The sequence below is a fragment of the Ranitomeya imitator genome, chromosome 9, assembly GCF_032444005.1.
Source record: "Ranitomeya imitator isolate aRanImi1 chromosome 9, aRanImi1.pri, whole genome shotgun sequence".
In the NCBI taxonomy this organism is placed as follows: domain Eukaryota; kingdom Metazoa; phylum Chordata; class Amphibia; order Anura; family Dendrobatidae; genus Ranitomeya; species Ranitomeya imitator.
In genome coordinates, this window is record NC_091290.1 from 20,264,965 (window position 1) to 20,290,220 (window position 25,256).

The window sequence follows — 25,256 nt, forward strand, 5'->3', positions numbered from 1 at the left end:
GATAACAGCGCAGATCGCGCGCTGTTTCTTCACGTGTGCGCAGGAAATTCGGAACTTGGACATGCGCACACCACTACGCCACCAACGGAAAGCTGGGGAAGAAAAGAGCGATGTCACCACGCCCACCTGACCTGACCAGCCTGATTGACAGGCGAAAACGGCGACTTTGGTAATGTATTTCGCAGCATAGGTGGGGAATCGGGGTACACTACATACACTATAGTAACGCACAGCGCAGGCCCTATTTAACAGTGTTTTTATCTCAATCTGAAAAAACGGGGTGACAGGTTCCCTTTAAAAGGCAATAAAATACAATTAGAATACCAAAGGCTGCAAAGCTCAAAAATGTGAGATCCTTAGCGATATTATACACACGAGTTTAACATTGCCTATTAAGGTGCATGAGTTATAAAGTGCTACAGTCTACATAAATGCTAAGGCATATGGTAAAGTGCTAAATAACAACTTAAATGTGCAGACCGGGTATTAATGGTGGTTATCCTGCCGCCCCAACGCACGTTTCGTAATGTAACTTCCTCAGGAGGATATTAAAAAATATATATATTTTGATCTGCTTATTATAATATGTGCACGCAGGTAGGGGGGTTTGGGGAATTGCAGAATTTCTTATTCTTGTCAATGATGTCATTATCTGAATTGTTTATTATTATAATTTCAATAAAAATAGTTTAAAATATGTATATATATTCAATAAAATTTATTTTTATGGCACTTATACTCAGTCTGTTCTATATGGTAGTTTAGATATTGTTATATTGAGTTTTGTATAATTGCAGTTCCAAGATGTATGGGTTTTTGTGTTATCCCCCCCCCCCCCAAAAAAACATATCTGTGTTAGCACTTTCCTGCCTGCTGTGCCCGCTGCTGTTCTTCCTGGGCACAGACTGCTCCTGCCAGGGATTCAGCGGCGTCTGTTGATGCGACAGTGCGGGACTCCCGTTGTCATTCTAACAAATAGGGAAATCCCTGTATGTGTTGCCGCACTCGAACAGTCGCGAGACATGCGGCGGCGGGCACGCAAACATATTTTCTGAGCACACCGAAGACACTCGGCACAGGAACATGCTCGGATAACACCTTATCTGAACACATTCGCTCGTCACTACCGGTAAACTATAAAACAGAGACAGACCCTTACTAATAACAATTTTGTGGTCCCAGAAGTTCCAATCTTATCCAGCAGTCAACCATGTTAAAAGGAACACCTTCTCATACCTTTACAATGCGCATACGGCATGGTGATGATGTAATCTTCATCGCGGGTCATAAACGTGAGCCTCGCTTTTCCATCTAGTATTGCAGACAGCGAGTTTCCTACATAGGTGGACACTGTAAATAATCTGGAACTGTGATATGGTACTACATCACGAAAAGAAGCATTTCCTAATATACAAATATAGTTTCATCTCAGTCCTGTATTGTATATGTACAGTATTTTTCATCCCCGTGCACCACTATATATGTAGGATCTTGGCACCTTCTTGCTAACCCCTGTCTCTATCACTTATGGCATAAATCCCAAAATTTGAATGCTATACATGAGACATTTTAACCCTTTCCTACTGCACATGAGCAACTACCAAACTGTAAAAAAAAACTCTATAAAAACATCTGTTTGCTGAAACTCTTCATAAGCCTGGGTCCTTTGCTAGTTTTGAACTCAATCCAGAAACCTGAAGGCAGCAGCTCCCTCTCCTGCAGGTGTCACAGCCCCTTCCCATCTTGGGTCCCACGGTACCTCTGGTAGTCAAACTGCTCATCCAGTAATGCATGTCTGGCTTGACAATGGACAGACACCTAAACTATGGAACGATGGAATAATAATCCACTATTAGGACTGTTCTCATTTTTAAAAATAGGAATGTCAATTTTAATCTCTTAAAAAAAAAAAGTTCCTGCTTCCTTGTTCTCATTTTCTCTTGGTGGTACATACCGTATATACTCGAGTATAAGCCGAGATTTTCAGCCCAAATTTTTGGGCTGAAAGTGCCCCTCTCGGCTTATACTCGAGTCAAGGTGGGTGGCAGGGTCGGCGGGTGAGGGGGTGAGGGCGCTGAGGCATACTTACCTAGTCCCAGCGATCCTGGGGCTCCCCCTGCCGTCCCACGGTCTTCTGTGCTGCAGCTCTTCCCCTGTACAGCGGTCACGTGGTACCGCTCATTAGAGAAATGAATAGGCGGCTCCACCTCCCATAGGGGTGGAGCCGCCTATTCATTTCTCTAATCAGCGGTAACGCTGACCGCTGATAGAGAAAGAAGCTGCGGCACCAAAGACCGTGGGACGGCAGGGGGAGCCGGACGTCGGGACCAGGTAAGTATGTAATATTCACCTGTCCCCGTTCCAGCCGCCGGGCGCCGCTCCATCTTCCCAGCGTCTATGCGCTCTGACTGTTCAGGTCAGAGGGCGCGATGACGCATATAGTGTGCGCGGCCCCCTCTGCCTGATCAGTCCGAGCAGAGAGACGCCGGGACCGGACGCCGGAACGAGACGCCGGGAGCTGCAATCAAGAGAGGTGAGTATGGCTCTTTTTTTTTTTTATTGCAGCAGCGGCACAGATTTATGTGGAGCATCTATGGGACAGTATGAATGGTGCAGAGCATTATATGGGGCACAGCTATAGGGCAATAATGAACGGTGCAGAGCACTATATGGGGCAGTATGAACGGTGCAGAGCACTATATGGGGCACAGATATGGGGCAGTATGAACGGTGCAGAGCATATAGGGCACAGATATGGGACAGTATGAACGGCGCAGAGCACTATATGGGGCACAGATATGGGGCAATAATGAACGGTGCAGAGCACTATATGGGACACAGATATGGGGCAGTATGAACGGTGCAGAGCACTATATGGGGCACAGATATGGGGCAGTATGAACGGTGCAGAGCACTATATGGGGCACAGATATGGGACAGTATGAACGGCGCAGAGCACTATATGGGGCACAGATATGGGGCAGTATGAACGGCGCAGAGCACTATATGGGGCACAGATATGGGGCAGTATGAACGGTACAGAGCACTACATGGGGCACAGATATGGGGCAGTATGAACGGTGCAGAGCATATATGGGGCACAGATATGGGGCAGTATGAACGGCGCAGAGCACTATATGGGGCACAGATATGGGGCAGTATGAACGGCGCAGAGCACTATATGGGGCACAGATATGGGGCAGTATGAACGGCGCAGAGCACTATATGGCACAGATATGGGGCAGTATGAACGGTACAGAGCACTACATGGGGCACAGATATGGGGCAGTATGAACGGTGCAGAGCATATATGGGGCACAGATATGGGGCAGTATGAACGGTGCAGAGCACTATATGGGGCACAGATATGGGGCAGTATGAACGGTGCAGAGCACTATATGGGGCACAGATATGGGACAGTATGAACGGTGCAGAGCACTATATGACACAGATATGGGGCAGTATGAACGGTGCACAGCACTATATGGGGCACAGATATGGGGCAGTATGAACGGCCCAGAGCACTATATGGGGCACAGATATGGGGCAGTATGAACGGTGCAGAACACTATATGGCACAGATATGGGGCAGTATGAATGGTGCACAGCACTATATGGCACAGATATGGGGCAGTATGAACGGTGCAGAGCACTATATGGGGCACAGATATGGGGCAGTATGAACGGTGCAGAGCACTATATGGGGCACAGATATGGGACAGTATGAACGGCGCAGAGCACTATATGGGGCACAGATATGGGGCAGTATGAACGGCGCAGAGCACTATATGGGGCACAGATATGGGGCAGTATGAACGGTACAGAGCACTACATGGGGCACAGATATGGGGCAGTATGAACGGTGCAGAGCATATATGGGGCACAGATATGGGGCAGTATGAACGGCGCAGAGCACTATATGGGGCACAGATATGGGGCAGTATGAACGGCGCAGAGCACTATATGGGGCACAGATATGGGGCAGTATGAACGGCGCAGAGCACTATATGGCACAGATATGGGGCAGTATGAACGGTACAGAGCACTACATGGGGCACAGATATGGGGCAGTATGAACGGTGCAGAGCATATATGGGGCACAGATATGGGGCAGTATGAACGGTGCAGAGCACTATATGGGGCACAGATATGGGGCAGTATGAACGGTGCAGAGCACTATATGGGGCACAGATATGGGACAGTATGAACGGTGCAGAGCACTATATGACACAGATATGGGGCAGTATGAACGGTGCACAGCACTATATGGGGCACAGATATGGGGCAGTATGAACGGTGCAGAACACTATATGGCACAGATATGGGGCAGTATGAATGGTGCACAGCACTATATGGCACAGATATGGGACAGTATGAACGGTGCACAGCACTATATGGCACAGCTATGGGGAAATAATGATCTATTTTTATTTTTGAAATTCACCGGTAAATGCTGCATTTCCACCCTAGGCTTATACTCGAGTCAATAGGTTTTCCCAGTTTTTTGTGGCAAAATTAGGGGGGTCGGCTTATACTCGGGTCGGCTTATACTCGAGTATATACGGTAAATACTTTATTGAGGCTCTTGGAATATACCTCGACAGTGAAAGTTTCTGAACAGAATATCTTTTACCACTCTGACGTCTAAGATATTTTGGCTTGGTTTTTGCATGTCATCATTCTCCCTGGAACTGTCAAATGATACATGACAGGGGCTGTCGCCTCTCTTCAGTTAGATGGAGTGACAGCACCATGCTGCTTGGCTGATACTGGCAGAGGACGTATCCTGGAGGTCAGGGAGAATATAAGATTCTGGGATTTGTACGTCCAGGAATGATTTATCCTGGATGTGCTGATATATAACACATAGTGTAGATTTAGATACATGTGTGCCCCATTTTTATCAACTTCTTAGACCTGATTTATCTAGACTGGAGGGCTCACTGGAGAGCGATGCACCAAATTTAGTAAGGGGCAGATAGCACTTAATGAATTTGATGCATGTCCTCAGTGGTGTGAATTTCCTTGCCAGAAATATTATTCCATTCAAGCATTTGTGTTCAACTTTTCAAAGTGTTTTAAAACAGTTTTCTGGTTGTAAAAGCTTTGATTAATCCAAGTCAGCAAAGAGAACTTGTCATTTAGTATACCATCGCTAAACCACTGCATAGAGTTATACAGGCTAGTGATAGCCTTTGAACAATGTAGCATGCACTATTTTGTAAGGAGTCAAGGGGGCGGTACCAGTCTTCTTAAATAAGCATTGCTGGTATTAAAATCCAGCTCCAGCGGCATCCAGGCTGGTCCACCTTGCTTCACTGCGCATGCACCGGATGCTGCTGGAGCTGGCTCGTAATGCCACCATTGCCGGACTCCTTCCTGTGCTGTAGGAATGGTTCATTTTCTATGTCTTTGTTGTTTTTCAAACAGGCTTGATGTTCCTAGACCCATTATTATCAATTTAATGTGAATTTAGGACTTTGAATCCGGAAAAGATTAATTGACAACTTAATAGTCCCAGAAGTCTTCTTCATTAACACATAAAATGCTGAAGCTACCATATTCAATAACCATTTTTTGGGGGTGATCATGGGTGTTATGTGTTAATGAGGTCATCTGGCCTGGGCTAATAGCACAAGTCTTAATTACAATAAATAAATTATAGTAAGATCAGCTTATTGGCTGTTTCAAGATAGCGACAAAATATTTATTTACACAGTAGGAGCTAAAAAATGAGTCATAATGTAAAGTAATAAAGAGAATTGGCACCATATTATATTTTCTAATTGCTCATTTCTGCAGTGTATAATGCCATACAGTAACTGTTCTAATCAAGCAAAATCTAATGCACAATTAGCTGTCCTCAAGTGTCGTCTTTCTATGTGACAATCCCTATGGGTACGAAAAATCCAGTGTTTTTTTTGTATGATCTTCAGATGACTTACATAATACTATATAGAGTATTACTCATTATCTGGAACATCAATGCATCTTACACGAGTAGCAAGGGCTCTTTGCAGTTTTCGGAAAAGGACTTTTTACCAGTTTTTGCTTGTTAAATTGGCCACATCCTGAAATACTTGCTGCAGAGCTTAAAAAAAAAAAGAGTTATATTTCTCAGCTCTGTTGCGTAGATATTAACTTGTAAAGTTTAGGTTATAATTTATAAGTCCAACTGGGCGTCAACAGATATTTGTCTTTGGGGATGTGTTCTTCTACCACTGCACGACACTGACCTATAAGCTTTGAGCAGAACGTAGAAAAAAGAACATGCTCCAAAAAGGTCAGAATAACCTGCCTTCTCCTGTTAGAAGTAATGATAGCTGGCCTTGATATCTGCAGCTACAGTGTAGAGTACAGCAGGGCTGAGCATGATTACAAACACCGCCAGTTTACATCTCACATTTGTCAGTGTGGGGTGGTTGGGCATAGAGCTGAGCTATGTGTCAATACAAACACCTCTGCAGTTGAAGCTCTTCTCTCACAATTTTGACAGCCTCTCCGCCCACACTGACTGCCTTGAGATGAATACTGGAGATGTTGGTAATCACACTCGGCTCTGCTGTACTATGTACACTAGATGCAGACAGCATGGCTATCTATCATTACATCTGACAGGAGAAAGCATGTTTTTCTGACCTTTCGGGGGCGTGTTCTTTTTTTCCCCTGCATGACGCTTCTTGCTTATGATTGGTCAACATCATTCATGGGGGAAAAAGAACAAGCCCCCAAAAACAAATCTCTGGTAACGCCCAGTTCAGATAATCACAGATTTTAACCTAAACTTTACAAGCTAATATCTATGCAACAGAGATGAGAAAATAAAAAATAGCAGACGTTTTATTCAGCTCTGCAGCCACTGTTCCATGATGTGGCCGGTATAACATGCTAAAACTGGTGAAAGGCTCTCTATAATCCTGTGTAAAGGTGAATATAACGGAGGGCCATATCATAGGAAGGTAGGTGCCTCCATGTCCCATTACATGATTGAAAATAAACCAATATTACCCGAATCTAACAGGATAAAATGCTCGTACACAATATCACTAAATATACAATCCATTAAAGCAAAGAACTAAGAACTGGGCTTACAAAAATGTTGAAAACAGCCATATACATAAAAGCCAAGTTAAAAACAATGGTGGTTGAGGAGTAGTATTGTCATTATCATCCAATATACAATCATAGGCTAATACGGTATAAAAGTCAATCTGGGGAACAAGAAGCAGTGCAAGTATTGTATAGATATACAAAATAAGAATCAAACACAAAAGATATCAGAGTAAAGAAGTTAAAGTGTCAGTCACATAAGAATAAATAATAACCACTCAGACACAGGTTTATATTATAGTAGAACAACTCCTGCGCCCCTCGCTCCGTGTGTTTTGCTACATGCTTCCTCAGGGGGTGTAGGAGCGGAGGTGAGCAGTTGCCTTATATAGGTACACAACCTCATTTCTTATAAGTACACAGCACGGTGGCTCAGTGGTTAGCACAGCAGCCTTGCAGCGCTGGGGTCCTGGGTTCTAATCCCACCTTGGACAAAATCTACAAGGAGTTTGTATGTTCTCCCCATGTTTGCGTGGGTTTCCTCCCGACACTCCGGTTTCCTCCCACACTCCAAAGACATACTGATAGGGAATTTAGATTGTGAGCCCCATCGGGGACAGTGATGATAATGTGTGCAAAACTGTAAAGCGCTGCGGAATATGTTAGCGCTATATAAAAAATAAAGATTGTTATTATTTCTTGTACCCCTTTAATGGCACATATTTTTCAGTTAACATAATGTCATTATTATGGGATATCAGTTTGGCTTTTATGCTGTATTTACCTATAATTGTACAAGGGGTAATACTAAAATTCATGCTCCTCCCCCTACATAATTTTTAACATGTCCTATGCGTATATGATTTTTTTCAGTTCTCTGCAGCACAGCATTGTATATTTAGATATATTGTGCACTAGCGTTTTATCCTGTTAGATTCAGGTAATATTGATCATTTGTACTTTAAGTATCTGTGTTCTAGGGTGTTCATGTACCCATGCTGTATATCTGGCTTTGTTATATTGGCCATTCCACTATATGCCAAGTCTACCCCCCGAGTTAAAGACTAAATGATAAAGTTAACATCTAGAATAAAGAAATCAGATGTTACCATAAAATTTGGATCTGGCCAAAATGCTTCCTGTGATGCAAAATCCGTCTTTCCTGTTGCTGACATGGAAGGCCGACACTGGTGGGTGATGACTAACCTGCAAGAAATAGGAAAAATGTAGATTAAACATAGAGATACCTATGCATATCCTATATGCAAAATCGCAATGACCCGATTTGCTAAAAGTCTCTCTCCTCTCAGCTTTCTCATCAATCCATGGCATTTGCGGTTGCTAACATTGCACATCCTTATAAAGATTGCAAACTGGAGATCTACATGAGGGCTGGGAAGAAGAGCAAAATATATTCCATTTCCACCATCAGCATACACTGCGATTTGCAGGCCTTGATTCAATCTTCCCACCACATACAACCCCTGATCACTTCCCATAATTAAAGTACTGAGATCCGTTACCTGTTCTGCTATGTAAAACGTGTGACTATTTGTCTGTGGATGAAACCAACAGCAGCGAAATTTCTCTCCCAAAATGGAGTTATACGGCTTCTTTATTCCCTATAAGATTAATGGAGGGAATTAGGAAAAGTCTTAGTCATTACCCGTTAAGGCTACGTTCAGACTAGCGTTGTGCTAGTCGGCGCCGCGTCGGGCGACGCAGCGGCGACGCACGCGTCATGCGCCCCTATGTTTAACATGGGGGACGCATGCGTTTTTGCTTGTTGCGTTTTGCGACGCGTGCGTCTTTTTTGCCGCAAGCGTCGGACCAAGAAAACGCAACAAGTTGCCTTTTTTTTGCATCCGATTTTCGGCAAAAAACGACGCACGCGTCGCAAAACGCAGCGTTTTTGCGTGCGTTTTGCCGCGTTTTTCGGTGCGTTGTGCGTCGCGTCGCCGACGCAGCGGCGCACAACGCTAGTCTGAACGTAGCCTAAGCTAACTTCTCTAATGATAGAACAAGGTAACATAATTATTACCTTTGGTTTCTTATAAAATCCTGACAAATACCATTTCAGCACTTGCTTCATTCGACAGTAAGGGTCGTCTTCCACTGCTGCCCTGAAATCACAGTAAATGTTGCTTGTAAGATTAGAGGACTGTGGCATCCTGGACCATTATTATCTTTATAAATAAGTGTATATATAATAGTGGTGTAATAGCTGATGAGCAGAATGTAGGGAGGACACAGAGCTCATCTTCCGAGCGGTTATATCTCCTCCTGGTTCTTCTATTTAAAACCTTTTGCTGATTTAAAAAAAGATTAGCCAAATCATAGTCCCAAATTATTTGTACTGAAGTCTAGCGCAAGTGAGTCCAGCTACGGAAATCAAACATATTTAACATTTTTGACTCTTTGCATTATTAAATGAGATATCGCCATATAGCCCTAGCCTTATTGTATTTGGTCAGCTGGTGTGCTTTTGTTGCATTCTTTATACTCGTGATCCTAACTTCATCTTACTCTGCTTTTCCACCTTGGTCCTGACCTCGGCTAATTTGACTCTCCATTGCCTGACCTCTTGGTACTTGACCCCTGTCCCTGATTATGGTCTTGTCTCTATATTTTGTTCCTATCTGGACTCTTCTGTTACTGACCCGGCTTGTTTGACCAACTCTTGCGTCCGACTCTTTCCTGTGGCAATCAGCTACTCTGTGATCGTAACCTAGCGGGTCCTGGTTTTAAGTCGAAATCACAGTATAAGGGTAGGGTTCCTCTGTGCTAAGTCTGTCAGGGGGTTGCCTTTTTGAGCCAACGACCTTAGACAGATCCTTACACTAGCATCCTCCCCAACCTATGGGAACACTGAAAAGTCAAGTGCAATAATATATTTAATATATATGCTTATTTCTGTATTAAAAACCTAAATACAGGGAGGACACAGGTACAGTCTTCACTTATACTTTTTGAATTGCGTTGAATAGACGCTATGGTATATGTCGGCAGTGCACCATATGGAAAATGAAAATTTGCCAAAAATATTGTCTATTGCGGCTATTAGACTGCTGACTCTTTTTATTGTCACTCTGGAGCCATTTTCTGTGTGTCTTTCCACCATTTCCCGATGACTCGCTATCACACTGCAATATTCTATTTCATTTCCATTTTTACAGCATGAAGTAAATGATAATGAGCCTGAGAGTGATCCCGATGAAGAAGTTATATAACCTTAACTACATTTAATTATCCTGGTAAGCATTGAAAACTGCAAGACTCGTCCTTTTCCTGCCAGGAGCTTCGGAGTCTGTTCAGGAAAAATCTAATTCTCAGGTAATTGTTGGAATATTACTGCGCAGATCGTTTATGAAACTAACAATAAAAAAAAATTCTAAATAAAACAACAAATCTCTACAGGATTTTATGTTTTCCAGCAATTCTGTAAGCAAAGTAGATCAGACTTGTTTTCTGCATGACGATCCTGTCGCAAAACATCTGTCTGATAGATTATGATCAGAAGGAAACTTTTATTCCATATATTTTATTGATAAACTACCATCAGGTTTTTACTCCACTGAGGTCCCATCAACGTCCCATCACAGAACCTGTATTTTTAAAATACAGTACAACGCGTTTCGGCTGCTGTTTTTACAGTGCAGCCTTCATCAACAATCATACAAAAGCACTATAAGGTGATGTTACAACCTCCAAGTTTTCTTATTTATGAGGGTTCCTAGAAGGGATTAGCAGGACGGGACCCCTAGTGCTTCTGTATGTTTTTTTTTTTTGTTACCTAATGAAGGCTGCACTGTAAAAATAGCCGCTGAAACGCGCTGTACTGTATTTTCAAAATATAATTTTGTTGTTTTTTTTCCTTGTTTTTGTTTTGACAAAGTAAATTAACTTTTATTAACATTTTTTCACTGGAAGTGGATGCATTCAAAAAATCCTAAGGTGCTTAGCGCCACATTTGCTTGGAGTTTATTTTCTCTTTTAATTCACCACCTATGTGGATCCGAAGCAGGATCAACATATAGTTCTCCAAAGTGAGCTGCACACCTTATTGGATTACACAAGACACAGAGAAGAGTTGTCTAAAGCAGGGGTCCCCAACTCCAGTCCTCAAGGCCCACCAACAGGTCATGTTTTCAGGATTTCCTTAGTCTTGCCCAGGTAATAATTGCATCACCTGTGCAATGCAAAGGAAATCCTGAAAACATGACCTGTTAATGGGCCTTGAGGACTGGAGTTGGGGACCCCTGGTCTAAAGAATTGATTCCTTGAGAATCTCAACGTGCATTTCTTACCGATTTGAAGGTGAGCATAACCACAATTAAAAGAATTTTTTTACTGTTGGTAAAAACATATTACGCTCCGAGGAAGCGCCGCACTTGTCTCTTTTTTTCCCTCTTTCCCTAAACCAGGGTATTTCTAAAGGTCAGCACATTTTACAGTGTATAGTGAAGAATAGCACTATTATTTGGGCACTGTATGGCAGTAGTGTGGTTCTGGGGTATAGAACTCTATAGAGGCAAATAAAGAGAGCTGACAGTGTGTCCTGGTTGCAGGATAGTCTCCACATTCCAGTATGGTGATAGATACGTATAAATCTGCCTATTCTGTTACATTTAGGCTCCATTTGTGGAGAATAAGAAGCCACTTATCATGGTGTTGCTGAGCCTTTAGTGCTGTCTGACGTAAGTGCACTTGCTTTTGATCAGATTGATGGACCCATAATTGAATGACTCTTCTCAGGATAATCAAATAGACCAAAGACAATGCAGAAAGACATCTGCTATTCATCGTCCAGCTTTTAATCGACTGGTAGAGTGTAATCCAGACAAGCCTCTGAGAGTCGACCTTGTTTCTCTATAAGGTCAAGAAATAATGAGCAAAACCCAGGTCTTTTTAGCGGATCGCCGGAGGAGCGCAACAACACAAATTCATCTAACTGCAGACACATAGGACGAAAACTTACAGATGACGAATGAATCCAGACAAATATAGGACTTGCTTCCTGCAGACATGAGATAATCTCGAGTTTTTTATTTTCTGATAACATCACTGCCCCTGGCTATAAAACTGATAGGCCATAGCTGACATGACTCCCTTATAAATGGCATGGGGTGGAACAGTCAGAGGAGCAACTTGGAGTCATTGTGTAATCATCTCAATTCTGCTGTTATATTAGGAAGAGGAGCGAAAGCTACTGCCAGATTTATCATCTGACCACAGATTATCTCCTGAGAAAACAGGATATTATCACCAATGACCATTAACTAAAAGCGCAGAATAGTGAGTGCAGCTCTGGAGTATAATACAAGATGTAACTCGGGATCAGTAATGTAATGTATGTACACAGTGACTGTACCAGCAGAATAGTGAGTGCAGCTCTGGGGTATAATACAGGATGGAACTCAGGATCAGTAATGTAATGTATGTACACAGTGACTGCACCAGCAGAATAGTGAGTGCAGCTCTGGGGTATAATACAGTATCCGTACAGGATCAGTAATGTAATGTGACTGCACCAGCAGAATACAGTGACTGCACCAGCAGAATAGTGAGTGCAGCTCTGGAGTATAATACAGGATCAGTAATGTAATGTATGTACACAGTGACTGCACCAGCAGAATAGTGAGTGCAGCTCTGGAGTATAATACAAGATGTAACTCGGGATCAGTAATGTAATGTATGTACACAGTGACTGTACTAGCAGAATAGTGAGTGCAGCTCTGGGGTATAATACAGGATGTAACTCCAGATCAGTAATGTAATGTATGTACACAGTGACTGCACCAGCAGAATAGTGAGTGCAGCTCTGGGGTATAATACAGTATCCGTACAGGATCAGTAATGTAATGTGACTGCACCAGCAGAATACAGTGACTGCACCATACAGGTACAGTGACTGCACGAGCAGAATAGTGAGTGCAGCTCTGGAGTATAATACAGGATCAGTAATGTAATGTATGTACACAGTGACTGCAGCAGCAGAATAGTGAGTGCAGCTCTGGAGTATAATACAGGATCAGTAATGTAATGTATGTACACAGTGACTGCACCAGCAGAATAGTGAGTGCAGCACATGTGCATGAATCTAGGCCATGTGAAAACACAGAAAAACATTAAAAATGTTCAAATTAGATAAAACTTCTCAAATTTTTTTGCTCTTATATATATATATATATTTATATATCTCCTGTGTTACGGACTCACTGTGATAGGATGTCTGCGTGATAGTAATAATCCGATAATTTGTTCAGAAAAGAGCGAGGCTCCAGGATAAATGTTGGTAGAACGACCCTAGACAGGTCCATGCCGGGTCTCATTTGTTTTAGCAGCGTCCACATCAGGCTTTTGTTTTCATCAGACACTGTCTCCATCTGCGACGCTTCTCCAATCTAGTTTAGATGTAAAACAATGAATCAGTTTAGGGACATGGACACCATATCATTGCATTTCATATGTAAACAAGAAGGAACATTGAAGCAGTCAAATAATGATTGCAGATTTGGACAGGTTCTAAACTTCTGCCTCATTTTGTACCAGATATACGATGAACCACTTCTAGCTATTGTCTTCCAACAAACAAGGCTGAACACAATGTGTCACAAAAAACAGCCCCATTTTCCATATGTGATTTGTACATGATAACACTTATTGGATCCCATTCATCAGTACTGCCTTACAGGAAAACTGTCTTTCTTGGAAATAGAAATCTGAGCTCAGGTTTTACCAGAGCAGCGTAAGAAATGACTGAGACTCATCATCTCCCACCTGCGATCAGTTGTTTGCCTTGAAGGGCTGTAGTGGAGAGTGTGTACAACATGGAGTATCGTGATAGTGGAAGCAATGTACACTGAGTCTGCACGTTCCCAGTCCAGTAAAAAGCAGTATGCAAAATAAAAAGAACAGACAACTAAGTGTTTGGACAAGTGTCATCATTTCAGACATCCAGGAGAAGATATGAAAAGCTTGGGGAAACCATTATGAAAATAAATCTAGCAGGTGCAGAACAACATGTTGTTGGACCCCTTGATGTTTGGGTCTAACGGGTTTAGCCGAACAGTTAATAAAAGTTCGGATTCATGTACCAGAACAGTACCCAGCTCCGAACCCCATTCACTTGGGGGGCCTGAACATCCAGTGTTTGCCATGCTAACATGTGCATGACAACGCGGCAAACACTGCTTCTGATTGACGGTAAACTAATTACCGCGGTCCAGACAGCTGCGGTTTGCACATTGTCAAATGACAACATGAACCCGCAGCTGTGATCGGAGGTAAAAAGTTTACCTTCAGTCATTGACGCCAGCTGATGGGGCTACTGTTCCCATCAACTGATGCCTTTTGCCGCTTATAACAGTGAGAGCAGGCGGCGGCGGCTGATGGGAGTATTCATCAGCCGGCGCCTGTGCTCTAAATAAATAAATAAAATTTAAAAAAGGCTTGGGTTCCCTTGTATTTTTGATAACCAGCCAGGCAAAGCTGCCAGCTGAGGACTGCAACCCTCAGCTGTCAGCTTCAGCAAGGCTGGTTATCAAGAATAGAGCTCCCCATGCTGTTTTTAATAATAAAAAAAATGGTGTGAGGCCCCCGATCTTTGACAATCAGCCTTGTTAAAGCAGACAGCTGCTGGGGGCTGGTATTCTCAGGCTGGTAAGGGGCCATGAATATTGCCCCCCAAGCCTAAAAAATAGCAGCCTGCAGCCGCCCAGAAAAGGCACATCTATTAGGATGTGCCAATTCTGGCGCTTTGCCCGGCTCTTCCCACTTGTCCTGTAGTGGTGACAAATGGGGTTCATCTTTGTGGGGTTGATGTCACCTTTGTAGTGTCCGGTAACATCAAGCCTACGGATTTTTAATGGAGAGGTGTCTAGCCATTACTAATCCTATAGTTATATGGTAAATAAAGATACAGCCAGAATAAAGTCTTTCATTTGAAATAAAAACAAAACACACTTTTCCTTTAAAAATAACATACACAGTTATACTCACCTAACGCCTTATTCTATTTAATCCCTAGTCTCAGGAATAAAACAAAAATTAAAAAAACCAACAATATCCCTCAGATGTCCAACGTTCTGTCCTACGCCGTAATCCATGTCTGGGGATTAATAGTTTTCAACGTGGATGGTGCCAAGATGCGACCGTCCAGGCTGAGAACTACTGATGAATGAGCTGCTGGGACCGCAGCATCAGTGACCGGCGGTGACATCTTCGAGGTTACCGTAGCTCACTGAGGCTGTGTTCCCAGCTGTGCCAATGAACTGCGGTGACCTCCTTCTGGTGAGGTCACCGCTAGCACAGTGATAAAAAGTCTGACATGAGACCCGCGGCTGCTGATTTTACTACCGATCAGAAGCAGTGTTTGCCAAACTGTCATTCACCCACACAGACGTGTATCTATAATGGACACAGGGACTGCCGTCACACCCAGGCCCTTAAGTCTTGTGATTTCAAAAGGTCCCTATGGCCCTTATAAGAGGACCAATTCTGTTAAAGATATAGATAGTTGGGCTATTGAATATTTTGGGGCCCTTGAGCTTCAAGTTACACCACTGCACCCATAGGGGCCATCATTCAGGTGAAGTACATGCCTGCATGCGTTTAAACCACTATTCAGCAAGGGTTTCAGCCTGACTGTTAATAGTTACATGATTTTGTGAATAAACAATGGCATTAACAGCAAAACCACACGACCATTAATAATAATTTTGATGGCTGGTTGGTTTTGCAGTTTTCCCACCATGTCCAGCAATCAAGTTTTGAAATGGGCAATTTTCCGTAATATTGCTGGATAAAACCATGTCTCAACATACCTCTCCAAATTCCTCATACAGTTCCTCCATGTATGTGGTCCCTTCTCTATCTAGAGAGATCTCTCCGTGTAATTCGGACTGGTCGCTCTCGCTTGTTTTCCGACTTTGTTCAGTTTCAGACTCTTCTATATTGTCTTTTTCTGACTTGTCAGACAAGGCATCATTTTCTGCTACAGATTCATGAAGCCTAAAACCACAAAAATCTACTCACTAAATCAAATTATTACAAATGTTATCAGATTATTAACATTTTCTATCCGAGTACCTATCAGATTGAATTCCATGATGTCAATAATATTTTTAATGACCAACTTTATTTAAAATGAGAAAAAATTCATGTATGACTGCCGATAACCCCAAAAAATGCGACTCTCCTCATTTTGGATACCAGAAAGGTGAGATGTGAGGAGCTGTTTGTATTAATGGTGTCTGTACATCATGTGACATGGAAGGATTACTATAGATTTTTTTCTCCCTACAATGTCACAAGCAGGCACAGGGATAGCTCTCTAATTTGCTCTTTCCCATCCTATGCTTTACACTGCATCTCTACTTGATCGGACTGGCTGCTGTGTAGAGTCACAAGCCCAGCACAGACTGAGCAAGAAGTCCGTGCATGATTCTAAACTACTACCAAAGCCTGATTAAGGTTGGCTAAAATAAGTTTTGGCAATTTAGCTACAGGCCTAAGAATCTTACAGGAAGAGTTCCTGCTCTGAAATGGTAGATGCCTGCAGTAATGTGTACAGCCCATTGTGGGTCACATCAGGTGGAGTGATGGCATCTCCTTCCTTTCCTTGCTTGGGCAAATTAATCTTGAAGAGACTGGAGCACCGAAGAGCCAATTCAAGAGCATCCATCCAACATCGTCCTGAAACACAAGGAGAACGAAGTCGGAAGTCTCAAAAAAGTATAACAGAATGCCAGGCATCACAAAAGGTTAAAATGTATTCAGAGTCGAAATCTGAGCAGATATTAGATACTAGTTACCAGATAAGGTGAACTTTGGTGTACATGGTGTTTTCAAAGTTGGCCAAACACCTTAGATGAAAATGGGCTGAGGAACAAACAAACAATTGTTCGGCCATAGCCACAGCAGCAGACAGCATTGGCCGATAATATGAACTTGCTATATCTAATAGTAATTGGATGCAACCAGTGCAGAACATCGTCTGGAAAAAAGCCAACATGCCCAACCGGTATTTTAACAATTACTAACTTTTGTCAGCCATTCGTTGGTTGAAACAATCATTTATTTCATCAATGAAGCTGATGATTGTTCAGTACAGTTGAACTGATTAACTGTGATACAATGTGTAACGGCAACGTAACGACTTGCTAGCAGATGCCACCACCTGTAGTTGCTACGTCGGCCAAAATCTCATGTCTTTGGTCAGATTTAAGCTATTCGATCCAAGTTGGACAAATTCACCGAGATCTTGATAAATCAAGCATGTTATTTCTACAGGTACAGCTGAATAAGCCTCTCCTAGCCACATTTAGTGCTACTTGTTGGTGAATCCTGAAATTTAAAAGCGATTAGAAGAAAAGGATTTGATCAAATCCATGATGCATCACCATAATTAGGCCATACTTAACAATGCAAGGTAAAAATAGCATCTCACTTCATAATGCAGACAGGCACCAATGGGTTGGGGTGGAGGGAGCACATTTGCAAAGGACTGAGATATCCAGTCTCACACCTACCATCCATGCGGGTTAGTGGATGCTTAGTATTATAAATGCACATCGATAAGGTGCCAGTGACGTTGATAACATGTAGTGCACCACGCTGGCTAACAGCTTGTTGGTCTCGTCCCCATAGTATTACATTAAGCGGGTTGTGCAGCACCTATGTAAGTACACCTCATACGTACTGATACTTTATGTTTATGCTTGTTGGTGATTTCCAACAGAAACAGTTTAATCGAATCTAATAATCCATATTTTCTATCATTTATCTATATAAACAATTGCGCACAAAAAAAAACTCCGGGCTTACCATCAGATTCGGAAGCTGCCCTGAATATTAAGTAGCTGCTCGGAAGAGGTAGAGTAATGGATCCAACATTTTCACCTTTAGGACCCTGAAAAGCAAGACATTTAGTGTCTAGTGACTAAATATGGAAAAGTTCTTAGAATTTTGCCGAATCCTCATGTATAGCCTAAACATCTGCTTCTCTTATATAGATATCGGAACTTGACTACCAAGCTCGTTCCTTTGACATTATTGATCAAATCAGTCTTTGGGCCCCCTCAGAGGAGTCTTTGGCTCCCACTACAATATCACTTCTGACTATAGTCCGGTAATCCATCTTAGTGCATCATCCATTTCTTATAAGTCAGATACATTAGAATAACCGAAAAATTACCTTAACTGCCCAAATGGACTGATCCAGTGGGTGATAAAGTTTAAAACAAAAGCCATCTTTCTTGGTGGGTCTCTCAATCAGTTCGCACGAGTGGATCATTAATGTTCCTACCCACTGCCCGATCTTTGGTGTTTTGTATATTAGTAGCAGTCCTGGCTTCAGAACACACCACAGCTTAGTCCAGCTCTTCAATGTGCCGCGAATCTGAAATAACCAATAATGCAACAGCTTGAAGAAAATATTCACACCTACAAATTGTCTGCTGTGTATTTTGTGCCACATCTGTAGCAAATGTGCATAAAAATCCACTGAAAGGCTATAAAAACACAATATCTTCTTCAGGCAGATTCCGCCATGTGAAACTATGTGAAAAACATATCAGAAAATGCTTCACAGAATGAACATATGCACAGCAAGACATTTTTTTCCAAATAAATGCATATGTTCAGTATTATGAATGTCTTTTTACCACTTAAGGTTTCCAAAGCCTTAGGTGGCTAAAAGAAGTAAGTGCACTATTCTACTGGCACTTTCCGCGAAAGGACAAACAAAAAGATGGCCTGATGTCTTTTGTAATGTTTTGACATTGTATTTGCTTAACAAGAAAATTGTTTTGTTCACTATTCAATGTCACTGGAAAATGAAAAAAAAAAAACATGGGAAAACCCGTCGAAAAAATTCCAGAAGCCAAAAGGGTCAAAAAAAGCCTAGTAAACAACTGGAAAACCGTTACAGGAAAAATATGCTAGCATTTCCGGAATGATTTTCTGTTTGAAAAACTCAGAGGGTTTGCCCGAGTTTGTGAATTTTATTGCATAGGATTTTCCTGTGGCGTCCAGTTTGCTACTATTGTAAATCCAGATGGAAAATCTGCTGTATGTAAACATACCATAATATAAAATATAACCACTATAATGCTGCCCCCTATGTACAAGAATATAACTGCTATAATACTGCCCTCTATGTGCAAAAGTATAACTACTATAAAACTGCCCCTATGTACAAGAATATAACTACTATAATACTTCCCCCTATGTACAAGAATATAACTACTATAATACTGCTCCTATGTACAAGAATATAACTACTATAATACTGCCCCCTATGTACAAGAATACAACTACTATAATACTACTCCTATGTACAAGAATATAACTACTATAATACTACTCTTATGTACAAGAATACAACTACTATAATACTACTCTTATGTACAAGAATATAACTACTATAATACTACTCCTATGTACAAGAATATATCTACTATAATACTGCCCCTATATACAAGAATATAACTACTATAATACTACTCTTATGTACAAGAATACAACTACTATAATACTACTCCTATGTACAAGAATATAACTACTATAATACTGCCCCTATGTACAAGAATACAACTACTAAAATACTGATCCTATGTACAAGAATATATCTACTATAATAATGCTCCTATGTACAAGAATATAACTACTATAATACTGCCCCTATGTACAAGAATATATCTACTATAATACTGCTCCTATGTACAAGAATACAACTACTATAATACTGATCCCATGTACAAGAATATAACTACTATAATACTGCCCCATATGTACAAGAATACAACTACTATAATACTGATCCTATGTACAAGAATATAACTACTATAATACTGCCCCAAATGTACAAGAATATAACTACTATAATACAGCCCCCTATGTACAAGAATATAACTACTATAATACTGCCCCATATGTACAAGAATATAACTTCTATAATACTGCCCCTATGTACAAGAATATAACTACTATAATACTGCCCCATATGTACAAGAATATAACTACTATAATACTGCTCCTATGTACAAGAATATAACTACTATAATACTGCTCCTATGTACAAGAATATAACTACTATAATACTGCCCCCCATGTACAAGAATATCGATAAATTAATGCAGTCCTCAATCCCTTGTGGTCACTGCAGTTTATCTCTCTCTTGATATATGTAATTTAGGAGATTGGAAGGAATACCCTTCAAATATATTTTGGCGCCGCTCTGATTATAAAGAGCAGTAATGTTGCTCCAAAGCAGCTCCTGTTTGTTGATAATAAGCCCAGTGACTTTGTATTGTAGACACCTGATAGAAGCATTACAGAATTTATGGACAAGTTCAATGTTCCCGTTGAATTACCTTTAGCCAGTCGGCCACAATCACTACACTGGGGTCTTTTAGGGCACTGAAGAGCTGTTTTGTGGCCCTCTTCTTCTCCTGTCTGTAATTCTTTTTCTGAACCTGTTAAACAATAGAATAGAGGAAGATTAATTGTTGCACAAAATACCCTTTGTTCTGAACTGGAAGTCTAAAATTTGATCTTGAGTGGGTTGTATATAAAAACTGGGTCTTGTAGTCATATGGTACTTTCTTCCCTTTTCCTCCCTTTCTAAAGGCCCCCTTACATATTAAACTAGCGTCGGCTAAATCTGTCAATATCAACAAGTTCGACCAACGGTCTGTGTATAGTGGACGCCGACTTTCCCCTGACAGATGATGTATTGATGAGATAAGGATCCAGCTTGTCTGATTTCAGACTGCCGATTCTTTTGTTCTGTAACAGATAATCCTTATCCAGAGATATCTGACATTGGCTCTCTGATCGAGAACACAGGCATGCTTGGCACAGCGAGAACTTCAGATATGGAGGATTCGTGCAAAAACAAATGCTGACTTGGCAATCGTTTGGCCGACAGCTATGTAGTGCATGGAGGACTTTAGTTATCAAAAAGATAAAGAGTACCGCATAACTGCAGGATCAGGCCACATAGGATGTGTTCCGTAGTCTTTAATCATAGAGATACCAAGGGGCTGTACACACAAAACAGTGGTTCCTTCAATTTTTAATTTTAAATGCAATGGAGCAATGGAAAATATTGCAACATTACACTCTCAACATTCCTGTATCCTTTATTGATCCCTTCATTCTTACAGACTTTGACAAAGTGATGCTCTTATTGTATCTATGACAACTCAAACAATAACTTTGCGTAGATTTACTAATTATTGCGAGTCTCTAGCCTTGAACACCATGCTGTCATCACTTTAACACTCCATTTTTCCCCCCCTGATACACAGCTCTAAATAGCCCGTATACGCAGTGCAATATGGAGTCTGTCAACAGGTTTCACACTATTAAATCACTAACAAGGACGGATAGGTCACATAAACACGTGTGCAAATATAAAGTACGTATGGAAGGCATTTATTGAGCCAGCAAAGCTGAAAGAATGAAATTTCATTAAATCTCACAATACTGTGCTAACAAGCCGAGCCGAGGAAATGTCCAGCAAACACATAGTGTGATCCTGATATGAGTCTGATTTACAGTTTGTTTTATTCAGCTATGTGAGCGCTATGATTTCCACTATACTTTAGTAGTGCTTGCACTTGTTTTTATGTTACCCAGCTTGACTGATTGCAGACACAGATAGAGGAAACTTACTGAATACGTTATTATAATTTACCCAACTCATGAAGAAAATGTATGTCATGGTCAGTAGCTAGTTCTTATCCTGACGTGCATTTTTGTAAGACTAATCTTGAAGAGGCACGTAATCCAGCCACAAGATCAGTTGCACGTGCAGAGCTGTAACTCATAGTCCTGATACTTGTACAATTGCCAGGATTGAAGCTAGCTTCTGAGCAAGCCTAAGGATACCACAGTCGATAATGATGGTGGGGACAGTGCTCCCTCTGTGACCGACCCCATCAGCACCCCTGCAATCTGATGGGCTGTTTTGGCAGCCGGGAGTCTAACAATGGCTCCCCTGTGGCTGCCTTCTAAGTACACCTATTAGACACTGCCTTAAGGTACCTTCACACATAACGATATTGTTAACGATATCGTTGCTATTTGTGACGTAGCAACGATATCGTTAATGAAATCGTTATGTGTGACAGCGACCAACGATCAGGCCCCTGCTGGGAGATCGTTGGTCGCTGAATAAAGTCCAGAACTTTATTTCGTCGCTGGATCTCCCGCTGACATCGCTGGATCGGCGTGTGTGACACCGATCCAGCGATGTCTTCACTGGTAACCAGGGTAAACATCGGGTTACTAAGCGCAGGGCCGCGCTTAGTAACCCGATGTTTACCCTGGTTACCATGCTAAAAGTTAAAAAAAAAAAACAGTACATACTTACCTACCGCTGTCTGTCCTCCAGCGCTGTGCTCTGCTCTCCTCCTGTACTGGCTGTGAGCCGGAAAGCAGAGCGGTGACGTTGCTTTCCGGCTCACAGACAGTACAGGAGGAGAGCAGAGAAGCAGAGCGCACCGCTGGAGGACAGACAGCGGTAGGTAAGTATGTAGTGTTTGTTTTTTTTTACTTTTAGCATGGTAACCAGGGTAAACATCGGGTTACTAAGCGCGGCCCTGCGCTTAGTTACCCGATGTTTACCCTGGTTACCGGCATCGTTGGTCGCTGGAGAGCGGTCTGTGTGACAGCTCTCCAGCGACCAAACAGCGACGCTGCAGCGATCCGGATCGTTGTCGTTATCGCTGCAGCGTCGCTTAATGTGAAGGGGCCTTTAGGTATGTTCCTACTAGATTACCTGTTAGTTTACACTGAGAGTCAAGATACTATGCAAAACTGATGTATTCCAGTGTATGATACAAGAGAACAGGCATTACATGTTCAAGTACGAAAGTGGGGCTAAAAAAGGTTGAAAAGTTTAAAAAAGTTTTAAAGACTCGGAACATGAAAGCCATGACAAATAATTAAATATATAACACAGAATTACTATGTTTGTTTATCCGATCTAAAAAAGAGTGACATAAAATGTGATAAAAAATTCATATGTAACCCTAATTGATGCAGATAAAATAAAATTAAAAAGGAATAGCAGTCATGAAATCGAGACACAAAAACAAATTACTTTTTAAGTGCTTTCATTATTTGTATATTTTATTTAGTTTTTATTATGGTAATAAAATATACCGTATATATAAATTCAGTATTGAATTGTGCTGACACGCAGAATAAATGTAGCAAATCATTTATACTATGTGGTGATTGCTGTAAAACTGAAATCTAAAATATTAAATGAATTGTTATTTTTTTTACTTCCATAAAAAAAACTAAAAACGATTAATAAATACCTTACATACCCCAAAATAGCACCATTAAAAAAAATAAAAACTTGTGCCGCAAAACCTAAAGACCTCGTGGCTACAATGACTAACAAATACAGATGTCATAGCTTCAGGAATATGATGATAAAAATAAGTGAAAAAATGGCTCCTTAAGGGGTTAATATTGCATTCACTGTATAAGTAGTATTAAATTAGCTCATTCTATTGGTGACTACAAGAAACAATAGCTTTATGTTATGGACGGTAAGGCTGCAAAAATTAACAGCATCAGGAACATACTGTATGTTTTAGTCCCCTAACCAGTCTATTATAAAAAGGACTGTGAAATTAATCAGGAGGGATGTATGGTGGATATTCTTTACTGTTGGTAATTTTACTGATAATAGTATATAGTGAAGTTAAAAAAATATATATATTTTTTAAAATAAAAAAACAAAGGAAGAAAGGTTTAGTATTAGATGATTTTGAGGATAATACTGTGATACTGCCCAGTGGCTACTCTAAGGCACAGCATTGATGAATGTTACACTGTCCTGATGTAAGACAGATAATGATCCAGACCCTGAGAACACGCCAGTATTACAAAGCCCGCAAGTCATATTGGTTATTTCCTTTGTAACACAATATATCAGACTACGGTTACTTGACATCTTTTACCTTGAGGGTGTCCATCTTGACCGACTTGGATGTTGGAGATAAGCATTCCTTGTCTGTCCCATTGCAGAGTTTATTATCACACTAGAAGACAAAGGTCATTAAATTATAAAAAGACAGTAAGAAATGACATCTTCATTAAGACATTAACCCTATGATAGTATCTGCACCAGAAAAGTTCTGCAACTTGTTCCAAAGACTCCAAGCGAGGCTTGATGAGCAGGAGCAAGGATTGTATTAAATAAGTCACATATAAAATTTGTATTCCATAATCCATTCTAATTATCTATATAATGGTGTGTAAATAAATAAAATGTTTACCAATTGCCAAAAACAATAGAAATGTACAACTTTTAAGGCCGAGTGCGTCAGAAATACAGCAAACATAAAGATCTCAAAAGTAAAAGTAGAAAGGAGATCAAACCTACAAAGTTAGCCCAGAGAGACAAATTGCCAACAACAACATTAAAATAAATCTAAAGAAATATTAAAAATGTATTTTTGCCAAAAAGAAAAATATCTCTGGCCCATAATGGATGAGTAGAGGAATATAATTGTAGAGGACAAAGGCAAGGCCAAGATATTACACATGCACAGTCCATCTGTGTTCACCAATGTAGTGCCTGTGCAGGTATCATTCAGGAAGGCAGCAATCAAAGTTTACCACCCAATAACACTAACTTAACACAAGAAGTATGGCTGCGACTGAGAAAATTAAATATTGACAAAGGCCCAGGCCCTGGCATTCATCCACTGGTATTGAGGGAGTTGAGCTCAGTAATGGCTGTATCTCAATTTTTCAGACTCTCTTGTAATTAAAACAAAATAATAATGTCAGTGCCACAAGATTGGAGGATGACTGGAGTGGTACCAATATAGAATAAGGGTAAGAAAGTGTCTAACATTTTTAGGGCATTATAAGAGATGACCTGCAGAAGTATATTCCAGAGAATAATATAATAACTAACAACCAGCATGGATTCATGAATTAGAAGTCGTGTCTAACCAACATGCTGGGTTTCTATGTGGAGGTAAATGAAAATCTGGATGTTGGTCATACAGCTGATGTGATATATCTGGACGTTGCAAAGGCATTTAGTGCTGTATCACATACCAGCTTTATACTGAAGCTCCAGAGGCAGGGACTAGGGGACACTATATGCACATGGATAAGAAACTGGCTAAAGGACCGAAAACAAATAGTCATTGTAACCAGTACAT

General features: G+C 41.1%; 1 protein-coding gene across 2 annotated transcripts in view; it reads right to left on the reverse strand.

Annotated features, from left to right (window-relative positions):
• The window catches only part of OSBPL5 (oxysterol binding protein like 5), a 105,302-nt gene that overhangs the window by 23,118 nt on the left and 56,928 nt on the right, over window positions 1–25,256 (reverse strand). Inside the window, exons 4-14 of one of the 2 annotated variants that reach the window (XM_069740515.1) lie at window positions 24,039–24,119; window positions 20,427–20,528; window positions 18,248–18,451; window positions 17,878–17,962; window positions 16,575–16,746; window positions 15,876–16,062; window positions 13,270–13,454; window positions 9,092–9,173; window positions 8,574–8,672; window positions 8,160–8,256; window positions 1,237–1,335 (exon numbers count right to left, since the gene is read on the reverse strand). In XM_069740515.1, the coding sequence (XP_069596616.1) occupies window positions 1,237–1,335; window positions 8,160–8,256; window positions 8,574–8,672; window positions 9,092–9,173; window positions 13,270–13,454; window positions 15,876–16,062; window positions 16,575–16,746; window positions 17,878–17,962; window positions 18,248–18,451; window positions 20,427–20,528; window positions 24,039–24,119 (1,393 nt within the window). Of the gene's footprint in view, window positions 1–1,236; window positions 1,351–8,159; window positions 8,257–8,573; window positions 8,673–9,091; window positions 9,174–13,269; window positions 13,455–15,875; window positions 16,063–16,574; window positions 16,747–17,877; window positions 17,963–18,247; window positions 18,452–20,426; window positions 20,529–24,038; window positions 24,120–25,256 lie in introns of both variants that reach the window. The other variant, XM_069740513.1, reaches the window with a different exon arrangement.